Genomic DNA, 19,754 nt, shown 5'->3' with positions numbered 1-19,754 from the left:
GTTTGATGTTGAATGGTGCTTGAAGATAAATCACGAGTTCACTTTGGCATCAAACATTCCACTCATTGTTTGATGTGAAATTAAGATCCATATTTAGCCAAGAGGAATGACTTGATGTGATGCCTCTTAATTGCATTTAAATTTGACACTCCCAATTCTACTTTATCCAACCCAAACAAAAAACACCAATATTGCTCACTCTCAAGACATCAACAATATGAAGTATTTAAGGATATTCAAAAAGTACATCCTGTCACTGCCATGGACACTCATGATACAGAACAGTTCATGTCTCAATTCGTTCAGTATTTTGAAACCTGTTGTGATATTTTCAACGAAGAGCAACACCTCCTTTGTACAGAAGATTTGGTTAATTCTGTTCGTCGCATCAGCATTCTCGATAATGACAGTAGACGTTTCAAGAATTCGATAAACCCAACTGAAACCCCTAAGACGAATTCAATACAATGTAGAATTGAAACACTTTCTAAAAGAGTGACAAAAACTTCATCCCTACAGAACGATCAGATCAAGCATTTCGAGAAGCTCCACAACCTTAAATAAAACAAGTTTGTTACAAACATCCATTTCCCAAAAATAAAAAAATAGTCTCAGTCATCATCGGAAATGATTAACAACCAACCAAAACTCGTTTTTATGTTTGATTTTGATCATACTCTTGTGGATGAGAACACAGATACCTTCATCTATGATGGTTTGATGCCTGAATTACATTCCTTTCTAAAAGAGTTACGACACTCGGGATATACATGGACCGAAACCATGAGAAGAATATTTGAAAAACTACTAACCCGATTCCGTATTGATCAATTGACAGAAAGAATGGAAAAATGTCCTATGGATGAAAAGACAGTAGAGTGTTTGAAAGAAATTAAAAAACGTGAATGTGAAGTGAATATCATTTCCGATTCCAATGAATATTTTATAAGTACAATTTTGAAGAAGAGAGGTGTTGTGGATTGTGTGACTCATATTCATACAAATGCAATCAAAATGGATACTGAAAAGAATACTATTGATATTATTGAATATTCTATAGCTCATGGAAAGCCTCATGATTGTAAGGTATGAAATAGAATTTATAGTTAATTTAATCATGTTAATGATCTTTACAACACAAGAGCTGTCCTGTCAATATGTGTAAAGGAGAGATTGTACTTGAAATTGTCAATCATCATTTAGGCCATCCAGAGAACATAACGAGAATGTCATATTTATTTATTGTGGAGATGGAAAGAATGACTTTTGTCCTCTTAAACATTTGAGACAATGTGATATTGTACTTGTACGAAAAGGCTTCAGCTTGGAAAAACTTGTCACTACAATGGAGATGGTTTGATATGTCAAATTGAGTATTGGCAAGATTTTGAACAATTGAATCAATTAGTCATGACAAAATTGATATCTCACGAAAACAAGTTAAACAAAACACCAGTAGACTCAAAGTTGCAAAATTGAAAATGTAAATAGCAATAACAATTTATTCATTGAATTCCATACAAGTTGAATGATACACAATTAGTGTAAAAAGTGTCAAATATCAAACAGAAAAATTAATGAAATACTTATCTTTAGCACCAGTTGTTGAGACTGGTGCTTGGTGCTCATCACATATCCTTTCGGACGGATTGTTCTGTTGATTCCTCGAGCACCAACCTTCCAAAAGTTCCCTTTTCCTAGAAGCCGCAACGTGTAGCTCTCTGTTCATAGACTTTGTCCCACGATACACCTTAGTTCAATCTTCGAGCCTTACCTAAAAAAGGAATCTCTTCAACACTGCATGGTCCCTCTTGATCTCTGACCATCTTCATAAAGAATCTTCCAAAATTCTCATAACACTCTGTCGTGATTGTTCATCACCCTAACGAGCTCTGTTTCTCTTGGAATGCAGTCTTCATGGAAATGAATCAGTGGCAAACTCATCAACTATGTGATTCTCTCACTCCTTCTTAGAACGGATCTTAAGCTCAGGTGAGCCTGGAAAACCATCTTCATTGGTGGAACGAGACGATTCAAACCTTGGGACGAACCATTTCATCGGATCCACACCTTTCACAGTGTGAACCTTCAAGACAATGATCCAACAATCTTCCTCAGTTCGACCATCTTCACCATAATTCCTTCTCGATATGAGGAATTATGTTGCTTTCTATTCGTCATTCCTTGAAGTGGTTGTTGATGATGCTGGGGAGCCTCTTCTCCAACCTTATCGCTCCAATTGGTTCGAATAAACGAAGGAGAAGCATCACTGTACAGTGCGATACGAAAGGACATATCCCAATTTCAATTCCTTTCATTCCTTTTCATGGATCGATCCTTTCTGAGAGACCGCCCTGGTAAACTCTTGGAAGGCTTTCAGAGAATTAGGACTTGGAAAAAAACACCACTTCTATTCCACTGTTTGATTCTTCTCGTATTCTTCCATCCTCATTCGAGTCCATATAGGAGTTCTGCTTGGAATCCTTCCCAATGATCTACCTTAATGAATCGCTGTTGGACCAAAGTAACAGAACCGGTGAAAATCCCTGGTGTGGGTTGCACCATTTCCTTCGGTGAGAATGGGAGTACTCAACCTTCTCAAACACATCTACCAACCTTACACGATACGATGACTGAAGGATCGTCGGCGTCTGATCGGAATATGAAACATGTTCATATTCGAGTCTGCCCTAAAACGCAAGAGCTGGACAAATTCACCACGTTCCTGGTTTAATAACAAGAACATGGTTGGTGCCACTCATCTTCTCTGCCATTTGGTTTCCCAGCAAACGAGAGATTGGTGTGGTCTTTATCTGTCATGCTCTATTTTAGCACTCGAGCAGATTCCTCTCCACATAAGTGTCGTGTACGTGAAGAACGATCATGGTCCTTTTGGCTTCCATCTTCTCGATAGGTAGAAAGACAGTATCAATGCTACTCTCGAGAGTGGATAGTTTCGTCGTAGAATGTAAAGCATGCGGTGAAAAGGGAGCACAGGGAAGGAACAAGTGGAATTATTGATGTTTCATCTTGATGTTGTGGTGTTTTTTCTTTGTCTGTGTGTTTAAAGCATTGTGAATCGAGTCATTCTTTTATTTACTCGCTCATCGATCCTTTTAAGGCATCTTTGAGAATAAGGAAATTTTCTTGAAACAGTACTTTTAAATATTTTTTATTAATGTTCAAAATGAGCGTGGATCTATTAAAGATTCATCTGCTAATTGAAGTGTATACGTTTATATTTAAATATATGGGATCGTTTTACAGATAAGTTATTTATTTAATATTCCTAATTCCTTATTGAGCCACTCTCCAAAAGGTTCTCTTGTGAAGGCATAACCATGAGTGACCATAATGACTTGATGTCCCTCGTCATAGATTGATTTCATATTGGTAAGAATTGCAATCGGATCTTCGATAAAATTGTGAAATTTTGGATGTCCGTACGAGAAAAGACTTCCTGCCATTAAATCGTTCACAATAGCAGCCTTCTTATTATCTAATAACACCACAAGACCTCCATCCGTGTGTCCTTTCATTTGAACCACTCGTCCTTTGACACCATAGTCATCTAAACGTTCTCCTCCCTTAAATAATAAATCAGGTTCAAAGGGGACACATCCCAGTCGATCTCCGAGCACTTTCTTCGTGAATCTTGCCAATAAATTGGTCGGTTTGGATGGTGCCGAGATGGCTTTTCGAAACAGGTCAGCCTCCAAATAAGGCACAGCAATAGGAACATGAGGATAATGCTTTTGAAGGTACCAACACGAACCACTATGATCGAAATGTGCATGAGTAATAACAATTAGGGACAAATCATTTGGAGTGATGTGAAGCGTTTCTTCCAGTTTTTGAATAAGTTTGAAATGATCTCCTGTTTTACCAGTGTCAACGAGAATGTATTTTCCTCTTTTCTGAGTTTCGATTGTATGATATACCTTATTATTGGACGAGATTTCATCGACGATGGCAGAGGGTGATTCAATTTTTACTTCTGTACGAGTTGTTTTGTCAACTTCCTCCCAATGACATTTCAAAAGAAAGATGTTGGTTTTTGGTCCCATGTCGATCGCAATAACATCATCTCCTAACACAGACGAGATGGTTTCCTTCTCGCTTAATGAATTTGATGGCATTGTATATTCAACGCGTGTAGTTGTTGTTGTTTTAAATGATTTGTTTTTTACTCCTATTCCTGGTCATTTTAAAATCATGAAAATAGTGTACGCTGAGCATGTATTTTATGGAATGAGTCCTGCTTGTGTTGCTTGCAACAAGTAATGATAGAAATAAGGAACTTGCGAGCTTTTAAGCGGATGAAAAAGAGCGCACGTTGAAATGTGTGCGCTTTTGGCGTTTTCAGTCAATTCTTTTAAATTATGTGTAGTAAGGAGATCTCGATGGCAATTGTCAGCCTCTCATGGTTCTGTGAAACTTGTGCTTGTAATCGTGTCATCAATCAGGTTATGCAAATAGATGATCCGTACATGACAGGCGCCAAATTTCCATTCTGCTAACCTTGATCAGAGGAGTTCAAGAATTGAATGTTGTTCCCTATTATTAATATGCAGAGCCACTTCAATGAACAGTGAACATTTCTTGAGTTTGCAGCTTGTGGGTTTGCAAGGGTGTTCAAAAAGTCAATTCATGAAGGGTTCCTTAAATGTCCCTGAGGTGTTTTTGAAAGCGTCCTCAGTAAAAATGTCCTCAAAAGTCGGAAGCGTTGAAATACGGCTGTTTCAGCCGACTCCTAAATATTCCAAACACAAGAAAAATGTCCAAACTCAAACACTTGATAAAAACCAGCTTGAAAACCATTGAGGTTCCCTCAGGAAGTAATCTACGAAAAATTCTCTTAGAACACAACATTCCGCTCTACAATGGTAAGACTCAAGCTTTTAATTGTGGAGGTAACGGTGCGTGTGGAACTTGTGCCGTTCAAGTTCAAACCATAGATGGTCATTCCAAAACTCAGATCATGAAGAGAACATTGGGAGAAGAGGTCCGATTGAAACTTCCACCTCACTTGAATAAGAATGAAGATATTCGATTGGCGTGTCAATGCACTGTGGAGGAAGACATTGAGGTGCAAAAGTTTGATGGTGTATGTGGGCACAAGTTGGATAAAAAAGTGTGGTAAAACATATTTCAAATTCTTAAACAAATACACGGCAATAAATTAAAAGGATTTGTTCATTCGATTGACAGAGCTGCTTAGGAACGCAGATCTATTTGTAAATTTCAACGTTGCATCTTTTAAAAATGTCACAAAATGAACAGACTTCAAGCGAGAGTGTGTCCTCTCATCAAGACAACCACGACGAGTCCGTTCCTTCTTCAATACATGTCAATACATATATTCCGAATGCAACATGAATACTCATTCTCATCAATCAAACCGTCATTCATTCCGAATATCTCATACTCTCAACATTCCATCTTCAATCAAAGAAAAAAACAATCTTTGAATGTGGTCTTTGTCGGAAATAGTGGAAGTGGAATTACAACATTATTGGGATATTTAACATTTATTTGTGGAGGTATGGATTGGAAGAGTATTGAACCAATGTGGTTTGGCATGGGAATTGCACGAGATACCGATCAATCTCCGTATCGATATTTGATTGACAGTCCTCAAGATTGTCACACGAAAGAATTGCATACCATTCGATTGGAGACGAAACATTTCATTTTGAATTGTATCAGTGTTCCAACTCAAAGAAAGTATGAAAAACTTTTATTGCGAGGAATGTTTCGAGCTGATGTGGCTGTTATTGTGGTCAATATCAATGACGCTCAATTAGTGAGACGTGAGTGGAAATTTACAGATCAAATAATGGCTTTAAAAAGTTGTGGAGTGGTACAATCCATTGTGTGTGTGAACATGCTCGACAAGAATCCATCCGAAGATTTATTTACTCACACAGCCTCTGAAATTTTGCAAATTATGAAGAAACAAAACATGAACATTGCAGACACCAAAGTGATTGCATGTTCAGCATTGAATGGTTTTGGAATTGTCGAAAATATTAATACTGAATGGAATTGGTATAAGGGAGAGACCTTGATTGAGGCATTGGATGCATTGAAACCTCATGAAAGACCCGTATGGCATCCTCTTCGAATGGTCGTTGAAAAAGTGAGACATGTGAAACAAGGACAACGACACGAACAATTGATTCTTACAGGTCGAGTAATTTGTGGAGTGTTACGAGTGGGCATGAAACTATGTTTTTCAGACAAGTCCCTCTATTTCCTCAATGCTCCTCCACCACGAATTGTATCCATTCAATGCTTTGGACAAGAGTGTGAAGAGGCATTTCCAGGTGATTTTGTTGGAATTTTGTTAGAGACTCATGACAGTAATTCCAACAACACGTTACTACTCTCACATATTCGTAGAGGGACGGTCGTGTCCGATCGCAGTGCTGAACATCAGGCATTGCAAGTGAAGAGTTTTCAAGCTCAAGTCATTGTTGTTCATTGTCCCAATCGAATTCGAGCTGGATTTACACCCTTACTGCACAATCAAGAAAGTAGAATTCCATGCAAGATTGATCGAATCATTGCCAAATTGAATCGATATACGAATGCATTGATTGAATCGGATCCGAAATATATTCAACAGTATGAATGCTTTTCGGCCGAGTTTATTCCTCAACAGCCTATTCACTTGCAAACTTTTACTGAATGTGCTCCATTTGGTAGGCTTGTTTTTTGTGATCAAAATTGTATGTGGATGGCTGGAGTGGTGAGATCTGTCGAATATTTTGAATAAGAGTGCGTGTTGCAAACGACGAATTCCTTCCCAAACTGAAAAGCAAGGTTTTCCCCAAGTTTCACTTGAAATTAACTGTTGGAAATTCACCCACATTATGAAGAGCAGCACTCTAGTAATTGGCTCTGAGTCATGAAACTCTTAACTGGCATTAACAGAAATGAAAATTCAAGACTTGGCTTTGTTCAAAAGCGGAACGGATTTGAAAAAAAATGCTCTCCAAAAATCTGACCCGTTTTTTGTGCAACAAGAAGAAGGCTTCTCTCTCTGCTGCTACTACTGGACTCCGTTGTGCTGCACAATCAACAGCAGCATCAGCATCGGGTGCTAGTATTTCTTTTGCTATTCATCAACAACACACAGGCAAGAGAGGATTTCATCAAGTTAAGAATAAGAAAATTAATGTTGTTGGAACCACCTCCGGTTTCAATCATCATCAACAGCAAATGGTGAGAGAGTTCCACACTTCAAGCGTTTCTCAAAAGAAAATTATTCCGTTTATTTTGGCAGATATTGGAGAAGGTATTACTAAAGTTGAAGTTGTGAAATGGTTTATTAAAGAAGGAGATCATATTGAACAATTTCAAAATGTTGCTGAAGTTATGAGCGACAAGGCCAATGTCGAAATTAGCAGTCGTTATGATGGAATTGTAAAGAAATTATGTTATAATGTTGGTGACATTGCCAAGGTTGGTGCTCCTTTGATTGAAATCGAAGTGGCCGATTCTGCATCATCACCAACATCAACACAACAACCATCAGCGGCCTCCTCGACTCCATCTTCTGCTGCTGCTAGCACTACCACTTCTGCTCCATCCACCAATGAAGCTCTCGTTGAAGATTCAATTGGGAAAGTTTTGACAACTCCTGCAGTCCGAAGACTTGCCCGTGAGAATAGCATTGACTTGACAAAGGTCCAACCAACGGGAAGAAATGGAAGAGTGTTAAAGGAAGACGTGCTAAGCTATTTGCAAGATCCATCTGCACAATCAAAGAAGACTGAAAAACAACCCACACCAACTATCGCTACAACCCCATCAGTCACCTCTGCTGCTACTACTACTACTGTGGCACAGGATCGTCGTGAACCAGTCAGAGGTCTCATGCGTACCATGATCAAGACAATGAATGCAGCAACCAAAGTTCCACACTTTGGATACAAGGATGAGATTTGTATGGATAACCTGATCGTCTTGAGACAACATTTAAAGAAGATGGCTGAAAAACAAGGTGTGAAATTGAGCTACATGCCATTCATCATTAAGGCTGTTTCATTAGCTCTTAATGAATATCCAGTGTTGAATTCATCTTTGAGTGAAGATGAGACAGAAATTATTTATAAGGCAGATCACAATATTGGTGTTGCCATGGATACACCAAATGGATTATTGGTTCCTAATATCAAACGTGTGCAAAACAAGTCCATTATGGAAATTGCTGCTGAGTTGAATCGTCTTCAAGAGTTAGGTAAACAAGGAAAGCTTGGAATGGATGATTTGAAGGGAGGTACTTTCACCTTGTCAAACATTGGTACCATTGGTGGTACGTATGCAGATCCAGTGCTGAGCATTCCTGAGGTTTGTATTGGAGCCATTGGTATGATTAAGAAAGTGGCCTCCTTTGACGAGCATAATCATGTCGTTCCAAAGAATATCATGTTTATCAGTTGGGCTGCTGACCATCGTGTCATTGATGGAGCCACTATGGCTAGATTCTCTAACAGATGGAAGGAATTTTTGGAAGAACCAGACAATTTTATTGTTAGTCTCAAGTAAATTTATTAATTTATCAATTATTTGAAATGCACCTACCGAGATTTGAAATCTTGTGATCCATGTAATGTTGAGCCAGAGATGTGGCTCAATCAAATTGACGAAGCAAGGCCGCTAAAAAAAAATGTTGAATATTTTCAAGAAGCGCTGTCTTTCGTCATCAGGTGGACCGGGCAGCCTTCTTCTCAACAGCTGTTGCCATTCTCCGAGCACTTCTGTTTTGAGTACAAGAAGTATCGGAGTAGTCTCGGATTCAAGCAAGATACAATTATCATCACGTAATTTTGGAGGAACTGAGAGCGCAAAGGCTTTGTTTTCTTCATCATGTATTGGCATGAAAAAAGCAAAATCGTTTGTTACGAATTTTGAAAGAACATCCTCTCATGTTAATAATCACACAGCAAATAGAGAAACATATACTTCTCATAACGATTCAAACGAAAATAACATTAATTTTCATCAGCCTTTCCGTAAACATCCAAAGAATACATCGTACAAAGCCAACCACAGCAACAATAGAATTACTCACTCTAACAACAGCTCATCGAATCCCGAAGAAACACCAATATTGTTTTCCTTTCAGCCAACAAACAAGATTATCCGTAACAAAAACAGCAAATTTAAGAAAAAGAGTAACCTCTCAAATGAGACACGAATTCCTTCGCCCATGAATAATGATATTGACGTTTCAGATTCTCTTAGCAACTCTCAGGAGTCGTCATTGGAACCTCAGACTGGCAATTATGGCATTCCGCAGTTTAAAAAAGAGCTCGAATATAATGTTGATAAACTTTTAAAGCAAGTTCTTCAAAAAGTGAAAACTCAAAAGTCCGGTGAGCCTGAGGAAAATGCAGATACTGAAATTGATTCATTCTCTATTTTGAAGCAAGATTCAGACGAATCAGACATTTTCTCCCTTAAAGAATTGAATGTTATAGATACCATAGAGGAACAAGAGGAAGAAAACATTGAAAAGCCCTCCACAAAACAGGTAGACACAATAGACCTTAAATTCCTGAAACCTCAGATTAAATTTAAGAATTTCAAAGACGAAAAAGAAGTAGTAGAAAGCGTAAAACTAGGAACTTCAGAACTGAAAAATGTTGTATATCAACCTTCAAAGGGTCACAACTACCGGAAGGATCTAGTGGACGAGCCAATTGCACCACACCAAAAGTTTTTAGTTGAATTCTCTGACTGTGAATATGTTCAACTTGCAGAAACACACCCATCAGAGAAATCCTACGTTGGTAACAGTGACGTATCGCGTATTCCAAGGCTTAAGAATGGACTTTCTAGAGTGCTGACCTATCCTGGAGTTCACAAACTCTACGATTACAAAACAAACACATTTCATTTTCATCCTTTTTTAAGACAATTACACAAACCGGAAGAAATCAATTTTGATAACCTTACTCCATTCATACCACCATCACAAGATGAGTCTCTGCATGCGTTAATGAACGATTATTCTTGCAAATATCAGAGCTCAACTAGTGCTATTACTTCCCCTTTGGTCTCACTCTATTTAATGCTTTCTAATTTCAAACCAACCAAAGCTAGAAACCTTGAAAATTTCAAGTTTTTAACAAGCACCTTTACCCCTGCTATCCGTAAACCCATTGTTTTCATTCTTCGACCAAAACAAAACCTACAAGGAACAACATTTTACTCGCTCGATTCCTATAGGTTCCTTTTTGAACCAAGATCAAATCAAATTTTACTAGATCTTGGAAAGGCAATGGAAAAACTTTTTGTTATGGAACCAGAAGAGTTTGAGAAAAGATTTGTCAAAAAATATTGTCATACGGATGCAATTTCTATGAACGAAGCAGAAGTTTACAGATATCTTAGACATGGATCATTTATTGTTCGATCTCAATTAGATTGCTATCATCCCAAACACGGAGTTTTCGACATTAAAACAAGAGCGATCAATCGAATACGTATCAATATGGAGCACTATGAAAAATTTGTTAACTCAAAGATCAAACTTGTGAAAGGAATTAATAACTCTTATGAAAGGGAATTCTATGATATGGTACGATCTGTTTTTGTAAAGTACAGCATGCAAGCTAGAATTGGAGATATGGATGGAATGTTTTTAGCATATCATAATACTCGTGAATTGTTTGGTTTTGAATATTTGAAATTATCAGAAATTGACAGTTATGTATTTGGTAATTCCTACATGGCTGAACGATTCTTCACCCTTTTACTAGACCTTTTGAGAGATGTATTGGATAGAATTACAGATCGTTTCCCAAATATTCCTCTCAAGATTACTTTCCGTCCTTTGAAAGTCGAACCTTATTTTATTGATATTTTTGTAGAGCCAGTGCAAGAAGATAAGGGATGGAGCGACAGATCTCCAACTGAGCAAGAAAAGGCAAAGTGGGAATCTGAGAAATTTAATGCGAATCCTTTTGCTGACTATATCAAGGATACAGTTTATTGCTACCGATTGTCTATTCAAACCATGATTAATGGAGCAGTGGCTAGAGGTTATGTTGATTTTAATAGGGACGACAAAGTTGACGTTTTGTACTCTCTCGAAGAAATGGGAGATACTTCAACCGACAAATTCCTCATGAACGAGTATGTCTTGACTTTAAAGAAGGCATTCTTTATCGAACAATAAATTATTTGAAATTATATCACAAAATTCTAAGCTTAATTATGCTTTCTATCGTACAATTTCTTGTGTCATCCACGATCAAAATATTTAGAAATTATTTACAATCGATCATTTTCGTCATCGTCGTCGTGTTGACCGAGCAATCCAGTTCTCATTCTCTCCTCTTCCTTGTCTTGCTCTGGATTTTGTGTGTTTGTGTTTCTGTTTGCAGTATTGGTAGTAAATCTCTTCTTGAAGTCAGCGAATTTTTTCTTTGCAAAATCACTGAGTTGATCAAAAGTGAAGCTTGTTTGAGAGCTTGCGCTAGAATTTGAGCCAATTCCTCTTGAAGAAAATCCGCTATCGACATCTCTTCTGATATTTGGATTTTGACTTCTGCTTGGAGTAGGATCTAATACAGGCTCGTCCATTCCTGGCATTTGTGGTGGAACAGAGCTTAAACCTTGTTCGTACAATGATTTTTGTAATCGGTATGCATAGATTTCGTCTTCAGTATAAAGTGGAGCGTCCGATTGCTCATCATAATAATAATTACCAGTATTACTGCCGCTATTCATATCAACATTTAAATTTGAATATCTGAGAAAATTATCATCCAATGTATGTTGAATTGTAGATGATGATGATGATGTATTATTCGATGGTTGTTGCTGTTGATTTGCCAGTGATGATTGCTGTTGATGTGTAGTAGTGTTGGCTCCCCGTGGAATTTCATCTCCACCTTCTGGCACCATTCCCAACAACAACTCTATTGTTCGTTCCATATGCCCATTCGTTTGATACAGTACACTCTTGATGGTTCCTTCGTCGAATGATGGGAACATGCTTGTGAGAGTACTCATCGCTTCTTGCAAAGTAATTTTTGGTTGACTCATTTTTTTGATAAGAAACTTCAGGCATTTTGAAAACAACTCATGTCTTGCTGACTATTTTGGATTTCACTTGCCGAGTTGGCACTTGATGAAGACATGTTGTATCTGTAGCTTATTATTATTCAAGAAAACGCATCTGTTTGGTGCTTGAGTATTACTCGAGTACAGCTTGTTGCACGCAGTCTCGAACACCAAAGGTCTCCAAAAGACCACACAAGCCTCTAGCAAAGGAAATTTTTCGTTTGACGTGCACAGAAAAAGTAATGACGAGCATGTAAGAAATATAAATGTTGACAGCGCCAACATTACGAGCACAAAAACAGAACGTGTGACCTGTGAAACTCACAAAACAAGCATGTGCAGAGAAGAGACCATCACAAAACAAGAAGCGCGGGCCATTTTACTGACAAAACGTGAGATGTGAAGCAGAGAATTACAAAACAAGAGAGAAGAGACCATCACAAAACGAGACATGGCAAGAAAACTACAACAAAACAAGCAACGACTACACGAATAATCTAATGGCTTTGTGTTGTTCACAACTATCAATCTACAACCAATAGGAGCAACTCCTCTTTTCCGATACAAATTTCTGCTCACGAAACTACTTTCATCAAGGAATTTCAGACGATACACCGGCACTTTTTCAAGAAGCTCTGCCATACCACAAACGTAATGGATGTACTTTGTGATGTTTTCTGGTGTATATTTCAATCTGCTCTTATAACAAGCATTCTTGAAAGAATTACCTAGTTGCTTCAACACTCGACTCACCCATGTGGTGCTGTAATCGTAACCATGTTTTTGTAATTCATTTACATATTCATCCAGTGTAGACAATGGTTTTACCATTGACACTTTGTTCACAATAAGTACTGCCTTTACCACGTCCTTTAAATCATACTTGAATTGACGAACACCACCAACATTAGCTTGCACGTTTTCTTCAATTCTGTTTTTCCAATAAAACACAGTGCTTGGTGAGCATCCCCAAGCTTTTGCAACCTGTCTGAAAGAGAATATTTTCAGGCCTGCCACCATTACCTTCTTGCTGTGGTAGTAACCAACCACAACTCGCTTCCTTGGTTTGCTTCTACTTTCGTGTGTTGTCATGTGAATTTTTCACAAAGTGGCGCCATAAACAACCGTTAAACTAAAAATCAAAATTTAATAAAATCTAAAAAAAAATGGCCACTCAATCACAAGTAGCATTTGTTACTGACTTTGGTGGTTTGAATGTTTATCCAGCCATTGACAATCAAATTATATATCCAACAAACACACCTCAAAAACAATCAACAACATTTACGCAAAGCAACACCAGTAATACACCAATGAACAATTCTCAAGTACCACCTTTTTCAAATTCTCAACAATCTACGTTTGTTTATAATTTTACTCCCTCTACACCTAACACAACTAACAATTCCTATTCTTGCTATTGCAGCGGATGCCATCAGAAAGGCCACAACCGAGCAAAGTGTACAAACCCGCCCTGCGATGGAAGTTGTACTAAAGAGGACTGTTCAGTCAAAAAAAAACGCAAAAAGGAAGCAGCAACAGCTCAGCGAGAAGAGAATGAAAGAAAAAACAAGAGAAGACGCAGTTCAAAAATGATGCATCCTTGAAACCATCTTCCAATTCAAAATGGACACACGTAGCCAAAGCAGCACAAGAAACTACCGGTCTAAACGGTCCCCAATTCCTTTCCGCGATTGTAGGACAAATCAAAGATCACATTCAACCCAAATGCAACAATCAACCTCCCAAACGAAAAATTAGCGAAATATCTTGCGATGATGTCCAAAGTGTTGCAGTGTAAGTATGTTGATGTCTTCATTGTCTTTCAATTAACAACATTAGATCCCAATCATCATCAAGCACTGTAGATATTACTGATGATTTTGCGGAAATTGAAGAGATGTTTGAACAACAACCATCGTCTCCTCCTCCGATACCGAACTTGAACAACGATGTGATTGCATATGAGCTTGAGAGGTTGCGAAAAGAAAATGCAGAGATGAAACAGCAAATTCAAGCACTGCGTGAAAGTTTAGATTGTGTTTATTCGTTTATAAATAATGCGGGAAAAGGATTTGCAGTTTTTGCTGATAAATTTAAAACGTTAAAAAATCCTTGCAACAATCAATAAATTTAATTTATTTTAATTATTATTTAAATTGGTGATGGAGTAATTGATTTAGAGACCTTCAACGTGCGATGCCATGAATTTCATCATGACCAAATCGGATTAACAAAACGGGAGGCTTTGCGTGGTCTTTTGGAGACCTTTGGTGTTCGAGACTGCGTGCAACAAGCTGTAACCTCAAAATAATATGAAAAATCAAAAGGAAGGAATTGCAAATGGTTGTGAACCACTCTCTTACATTCCTTTTACAATGATATCATTCATCATCGTCAGCATCATCATTACAATGAATTCTTCCTAACTTCATGCTTGCACAAAATGCAAAATCATCCAAATGTCCATAAATCTAGGAGCCATCATCTTTCGTCAAGCAATTGGCAAGTTTTTCCTCAAAAACAAAGCAAAGCCATAAAATCTCACATATCCCTTTAAATCCGAGAAGACGAAATGCTGTGATTCCATTTCACCTCAACAAACAGCCATTGAAGTCCGTACCAAGAAAAACAAACAATAATATCTCGGTCTCACTTATTTCTTCTTGAAATAGGGCTCTTCAGCAGTTGTTTGCCACAACAAGTTTGGACATGTTGAGAGGAAATAGTAGTAGTCATAGTAGTGCAAGCCTTCCTTCAGGTAAGTTCTCCACTGATGATGATGCTTGTTCGGATCCGAATCATCTATTCACCATTGTCCATTGTCCAATCCAAAATTGAAATATCAACATGAACGTGGATCCTGTAATGGTATTTCACGGTAACAATGATATCTCCCAACAATGAATAATAATTTTGTGTTTGTGTTTGATGAATTTTTCTCTCCTTCTTGTGAGAGAGCAGAATCTCATTAAAACACGACAAGTTCTCTGAGCAAAAGATCTTTGACAAGCGTTTCATGGAGAATATCCTTCCACACTCGCTTGTTATTTAGAAGTTTCAATTATTAATATCATCTTGATTTTCTGAACCTTGTTGCAAGTAAACAAGCGAATTTTGGATCATCACTGGAGAGAACAAGTATAACTTTTCCATCACTTCTTCTTAGACTACGGAATATTATTTTCTCAAAATTATTAGGCTTGAACATGCAACCACCATCATCCTCTCCTTTGCATCATGTGGTTCTGAACAGCAATAACAATACTACTGCACATCATCATCAACATCTGAACAACAGTAACATGTTGCTTAACTTTGCTTATCAATCATCGTCCTCGTTAACACAACAACAATCATCATCAACGCCGGATCATGGACTCTCATCATCCAATTACCATCAGGTGCAGCAGTTCAGCTCTGAGCCTTCCTCTTCCCAAATAAGTCATTACAGCAACAATCATAATTATCAACCAAACAACAACAACCACCACACATACATCTCAATGAGCCATGATCAAAACTTCCAAAACATCAACACCAACCACATTCAACCACATGCTCAACCATCACCCTCAGTGATGTCAATGATCGAGAATGTGCCATCCTCCACAACTCATAACTTAATCAAGAATGAGCCTTTTTCAACATCATCCTCGACAGAAAACTTTTATTATAATAATCATAGTAGTACAATGAGCAACCCAATGGTGGACAAGAATGAACAGCATGCTGGTTTGTTTGACTCTTTATTTCACAATTCGCACCAACAAAACACTCATCACTATCAAGGTAATAGTGACCCGAATACTAATTTGGGTTTACACAATTTCAACATTCACCAAACCAATGTGGATGTCAATAGTGGAATGAATAATACCATTGTGGGTACATCATCATACGCAACAGCAAACAACACTGCTTCATTGGCAACCATACTCATGAATCAAACGTCCCAGCAGCAAGGATTTACTAATCATTCTTTGGGCTATTCACAAATTTCTTCTCAAAACAACCTTTCAAACATGAATAATAACACTTGTGGAATGGTGGATCTTTTGAATTCAGAAGGAACGACAGTAACACCCAATATTTCCAATTCCACACTTTATACGAATCACAATATGATAGGAGTCACAAACAATTCTCAGCCAGGAACAATGGATCAAACGTTCATGAATCAACAAACAGGTTGTTACCAACAAAATCAGCCTTTTCACTTTCACAATAATGTTCAAAATAATTCAAGTACTACAGATTCCTATTCACAACAAGGTCTTACCTCTCAATATCAAGCTCTTCAAACTCCACAACCGCCCCAAATGCCATCATCTTCATTTACTCGACCTTCCACTACTCATGATGCTGCTTTGTTGGACGATGAGGATTTACAAGAAAAACCAAAAAAGAAAAACTCGAAAAAGAAAGCTTCCAAGTCAGCAAATTCACCAAGATCATCCACATCGTCATCACCATCTGCTTCTCCAACCATGGTAAGGAAACATAGAAAGAATATTGCATTTGAGGATATTGCAGCGTGTTTTGAAATGCCAATCAGAGACGCAAGTCAAATGCTGGGAGTGAGCTTGACACAGTTGAAAAGATTGTGCCGAGAATTCAAAATACCTCGGTGGCCATATCGAAGACTGAATTCTATACAAAGAAGAATAGAGGTTTTACAAATCATGCAACAGAGATCAGAAACTAAAAATGATGAAAAATCAGTACAACAAACACAGATGGAAATTGACAAGTTACAACAAGAAATTATAGAGCTGAAAACAAATCCTTCTCCCAACTTGATATCAACATTACTTAATGATGGGACATTAATGACAAGTGGCTCTGTACCTTCGAGCAGTACTGAAGATTCTGGAACTCCTTCATCACTGAACGATCAATTTTCCTTCCCAACTCAAGACATTACAAGATCCCCATATAACTCTCAACTCCAATAACAATATTACTGGGATTCAGAGCGTTCAAACTGGTGCCGTGACAAGCTACAACAACATACCATCCAATTTGGTCGCTAGTTCAAGCAGCTACAATCCAAACAGCACGATTCCAATTAATAACAATAACACCCTCACATTCCAAAACTATGACCCGCACACCAATAACTTCACTATAGCTAATAATAACAGCACCACGATGAATATGAATAATGGTAATTCTGCATTGACGAATCAACAAGGAGGATCATGTTCATTTGCACAAAATTCAACAGCCACTCCATTTATCAACAACCCAAACCTTGGTAACAATGGCAACACAAGCATGACAAACTCATCTTCCAAGGCCACTCAGCACACATCTTTCCATGATTATTCATACCATTTTCAATCCAAAGCAGAAAATCCTTCACCCAAAATATTTTTTCATAATATCACATTTCCTGTAAATAGTAGCACCAACTACACTGTCACGAACAATGGTCGGAACAATAATTTACAAGGTTCTTCACAATTGAACTCTATGAATGTGAATAATATTGGAATGAGCTCAAATTCAGTCACTGTCAGCACCACAGACAACTTGAATAGCTTAAATGCAGATGCTTCTTCGCAAATTACTCCTTCAATTCCTCACCAAGTATCCATCCAGGAACAGATATTTAACTCTACCAATGTTCATGGAGCTGCAGCATTGGACTCTTAAGCGATTATGAGAAGATGCAGCTACTTGCACTTCTCGTTCAATGCAACAACAATAACTTGGGCGGAATGACCAACACTAATTCTGATTTGGGTGGTAACAACCATAACATTGAGAGCAAGAAAGACCTATCTGATGTATTGAATTCAATAAGAAAAGCCTCAACCTCATCTCAAGAAATGAGTACAGGTACACACCAACAATTTGTGGACAACAATATGAACATGATGGATCTGTCTCAATTGTCACAGGAAGAGGTCATGAAACTCAAGTTGAGCTTGCAAGACATGATCAACAATAACAACGTTCAAACAACAAACAACCCTTCCCAAAATAAATAATGATACTCTTGGCATGTTTTCATAACCTTGGATTCACAATCACCCTTAATACTTATCTGTCACACCGATTACGATTCCACTTCAACCAAAAAATGGATTTCGAAAGGAATTTCCATTGTTTTCGTGTTCCATTCTCCAAAGTTTCTGCTTCCGCACTCGGAACTTTTTTCTTTTTATTTTTAGAACGATTTTGGAACATTAAAAAACCAGCGCCAAAAGGGTCTTTGTCCAACAACAAAAAAAACAAACCACACAACAACTGTAAAACAACAACAAGATGCAAATCTTCGTCAAGACATTAACTGGTAAGACTATCACTCTTGAAGTCGAATCCAACGACACCATCGAGAACGTGAAGAGCAAGATTCAAGACAAGGAAGGAATCCCACCTGACCAACAAAGATTGATTTTTGCAGGAAAGCAATTGGAAGACGGAAGAACATTATCCGACTACAACATTCAAAAGGAATCCACTCTCCACTTGGTCTTGAGATTGAGAGGAGGTATGCAAATCTTCGTTAAAACCTTGACCGGAAAGACTATTACTCTTGAGGTTGAGTCCAATGATACCATTGAAAACGTTAAATCCAAGATTCAAGACAAGGAAGGTATTCCACCTGATCAACAACGTTTAATTTTCGCTGGTAAACAATTAGAAGACGGAAGAACCCTCTCTGATTACAACATTCAAAAGGAATCCACTCTCCACCTTGTCCTCAGACTCAGAGGTGGTATGCAAATTTTCGTCAAAACTCTCACTGGTAAAACGATCACATTGGAAGTTGAATCCAACGACACCATCGAGAATGTGAAGAGCAAGATTCAAGACAAGGAAGGTATTCCTCCAGATCAACAAAGATTGATTTTTGCTGGTAAGCAATTGGAGGATGGAAGAACTCTTTCTGATTATAACATCCAAAAGGAGTCCACTCTTCACCTTGTGTTGAGATTAAGAGGTGGTTCTAATTAAACAATTTTAATTTCTTAACACTTATGTTTGTGTTGTTGTCCAAACATGATTGAATAAATGTCACAAAAAATGTCTCCACTTTGCTTGCTTGTGAAATTCTCATCGAATGGAAAGATGTAATCACTGGGCTGCGTTCATCATAACAGCTCCGCCACGATCAAGGACGTCAAGTCAAAGATTCAAGATAAGGAAGGAATTCCAGTCGATCAACAACATTTAATTGCCGGTGGTAGGACTCTTGTGGATGGAAACACTCTTTCTGATCATAACATCAATGACACTGCCACTCTTCACCATACCCTTGTGTTTGGGTGTAAGGCGACGCCATCGACATTGTAGAGACTGTGAAAAACTAAACATGTAAGACATACAAAATCAACAACACACCTATTCAAATTGTGCACACCTTAATTCGCCAGATCAAATTTGGCAACAATTTCAACAAATCTGTAAAGAGTATTAATCTAGATATGGATTTCAAAGTCTCGAGTTTTCGAAAGTATAAAAAAGGAATTTTGCTTTTTCGTGCCATCTTCATTGTAAATCTAATGCTCTGTGAATAACCATGAACCCAATATCAGGTCTGTATGGTAATGATAGGATCGTAACACTTATTCACTGGCCAATACATTTACATGAACTTGAACTATTGATGTTAATTTTAAACACGTGTGCACAAGAGCTGATGTTTCCTCTTCTGA

At 37.8% G+C, this 19,754-nt stretch overlaps 11 protein-coding genes across 11 annotated transcripts; 9 read left to right on the top strand and 2 right to left on the bottom strand.

Moving 5' to 3' along the window:
- Nucleotides 1-627: 627 nt before the first annotated feature.
- C9374_004204 (uncharacterized protein) lies at nt 628-1,286 on the top strand (the record flags this gene model as incomplete). The annotated part of the gene is made up of 2 exons (XM_044693818.1): nt 628-1,086; nt 1,143-1,286. The coding sequence occupies 2 exons, from the start codon at nt 628-630 to the stop codon at nt 1,284-1,286; spliced, it is 603 nt and encodes a 200-aa protein (XP_044549212.1).
- A 1,986-nt stretch (nt 1,287-3,272) lies between these two features.
- On the bottom strand, nt 3,273-4,139 carry C9374_004203 (uncharacterized protein; the record flags this gene model as incomplete). Its single annotated transcript, XM_044693817.1, has 1 exon — nt 3,273-4,139. One exon carries the CDS (start codon nt 4,137-4,139, stop codon nt 3,273-3,275), a length of 867 nt encoding a protein of 288 aa, XP_044549211.1.
- Nucleotides 4,140-4,777: 638 nt separating this feature from the next.
- C9374_004202 (uncharacterized protein) lies at nt 4,778-5,143 on the top strand (the record flags this gene model as incomplete). The annotated part of the gene is made up of 1 exon (XM_044693816.1): nt 4,778-5,143. One exon carries the CDS (start codon nt 4,778-4,780, stop codon nt 5,141-5,143), a length of 366 nt encoding a protein of 121 aa, XP_044549210.1.
- A 132-nt stretch (nt 5,144-5,275) lies between these two features.
- Nucleotides 5,276-6,781, top strand: C9374_004201 (uncharacterized protein; the record flags this gene model as incomplete). Its single annotated transcript, XM_044693815.1, has 1 exon — nt 5,276-6,781. One exon carries the CDS (start codon nt 5,276-5,278, stop codon nt 6,779-6,781), a length of 1,506 nt encoding a protein of 501 aa, XP_044549209.1.
- A 212-nt stretch (nt 6,782-6,993) lies between these two features.
- On the top strand, nt 6,994-8,556 carry C9374_004200 (uncharacterized protein; the record flags this gene model as incomplete). The annotated part of the gene is made up of 1 exon (XM_044693814.1): nt 6,994-8,556. The coding sequence occupies one exon, from the start codon at nt 6,994-6,996 to the stop codon at nt 8,554-8,556; it is 1,563 nt and encodes a 520-aa protein (XP_044549208.1).
- Nucleotides 8,557-8,677: 121 nt separating this feature from the next.
- On the top strand, nt 8,678-11,194 carry C9374_004199 (uncharacterized protein; the record flags this gene model as incomplete). Its single annotated transcript, XM_044693811.1, has 1 exon — nt 8,678-11,194. The coding sequence occupies one exon, from the start codon at nt 8,678-8,680 to the stop codon at nt 11,192-11,194; it is 2,517 nt and encodes an 838-aa protein (XP_044549207.1).
- A 95-nt stretch (nt 11,195-11,289) lies between these two features.
- C9374_004198 (uncharacterized protein) lies at nt 11,290-12,066 on the bottom strand (the record flags this gene model as incomplete). Its single annotated transcript, XM_044693810.1, has 1 exon — nt 11,290-12,066. The coding sequence occupies one exon, from the start codon at nt 12,064-12,066 to the stop codon at nt 11,290-11,292; it is 777 nt and encodes a 258-aa protein (XP_044549206.1).
- Nucleotides 12,067-13,250: 1,184 nt separating this feature from the next.
- Nucleotides 13,251-14,215, top strand: C9374_004197 (uncharacterized protein; the record flags this gene model as incomplete). Its single annotated transcript, XM_044693809.1, has 3 exons — nt 13,251-13,668; nt 13,725-13,881; nt 13,927-14,215. 3 exons carry the CDS (start codon nt 13,251-13,253, stop codon nt 14,213-14,215), a joined length of 864 nt encoding a protein of 287 aa, XP_044549205.1.
- Nucleotides 14,216-15,293: 1,078 nt separating this feature from the next.
- On the top strand, nt 15,294-17,042 carry C9374_004196 (uncharacterized protein; the record flags this gene model as incomplete). The annotated part of the gene is made up of 1 exon (XM_044693808.1): nt 15,294-17,042. One exon carries the CDS (start codon nt 15,294-15,296, stop codon nt 17,040-17,042), a length of 1,749 nt encoding a protein of 582 aa, XP_044549204.1.
- A 196-nt stretch (nt 17,043-17,238) lies between these two features.
- On the top strand, nt 17,239-17,745 carry C9374_004195 (uncharacterized protein; the record flags this gene model as incomplete). The annotated part of the gene is made up of 1 exon (XM_044693807.1): nt 17,239-17,745. One exon carries the CDS (start codon nt 17,239-17,241, stop codon nt 17,743-17,745), a length of 507 nt encoding a protein of 168 aa, XP_044549203.1.
- Nucleotides 17,746-18,360: 615 nt separating this feature from the next.
- C9374_004194 (uncharacterized protein) lies at nt 18,361-19,053 on the top strand (the record flags this gene model as incomplete). The annotated part of the gene is made up of 1 exon (XM_044693806.1): nt 18,361-19,053. One exon carries the CDS (start codon nt 18,361-18,363, stop codon nt 19,051-19,053), a length of 693 nt encoding a protein of 230 aa, XP_044549202.1.
- Nucleotides 19,054-19,754: the final 701 nt, after the last annotated feature.

The sequence above is a fragment of the Naegleria lovaniensis genome (genome assembly GCF_003324165.1).
Source record: "Naegleria lovaniensis strain ATCC 30569 chromosome Unknown tig020, whole genome shotgun sequence".
Lineage (NCBI taxonomy): Eukaryota > Heterolobosea > Eutetramitea > Acrasida > Naegleriidae > Naegleria > Naegleria lovaniensis.
Note: the sequence above shows the minus strand (reverse complement) of the source record. Positions and strands in the feature narration are given on the sequence as shown.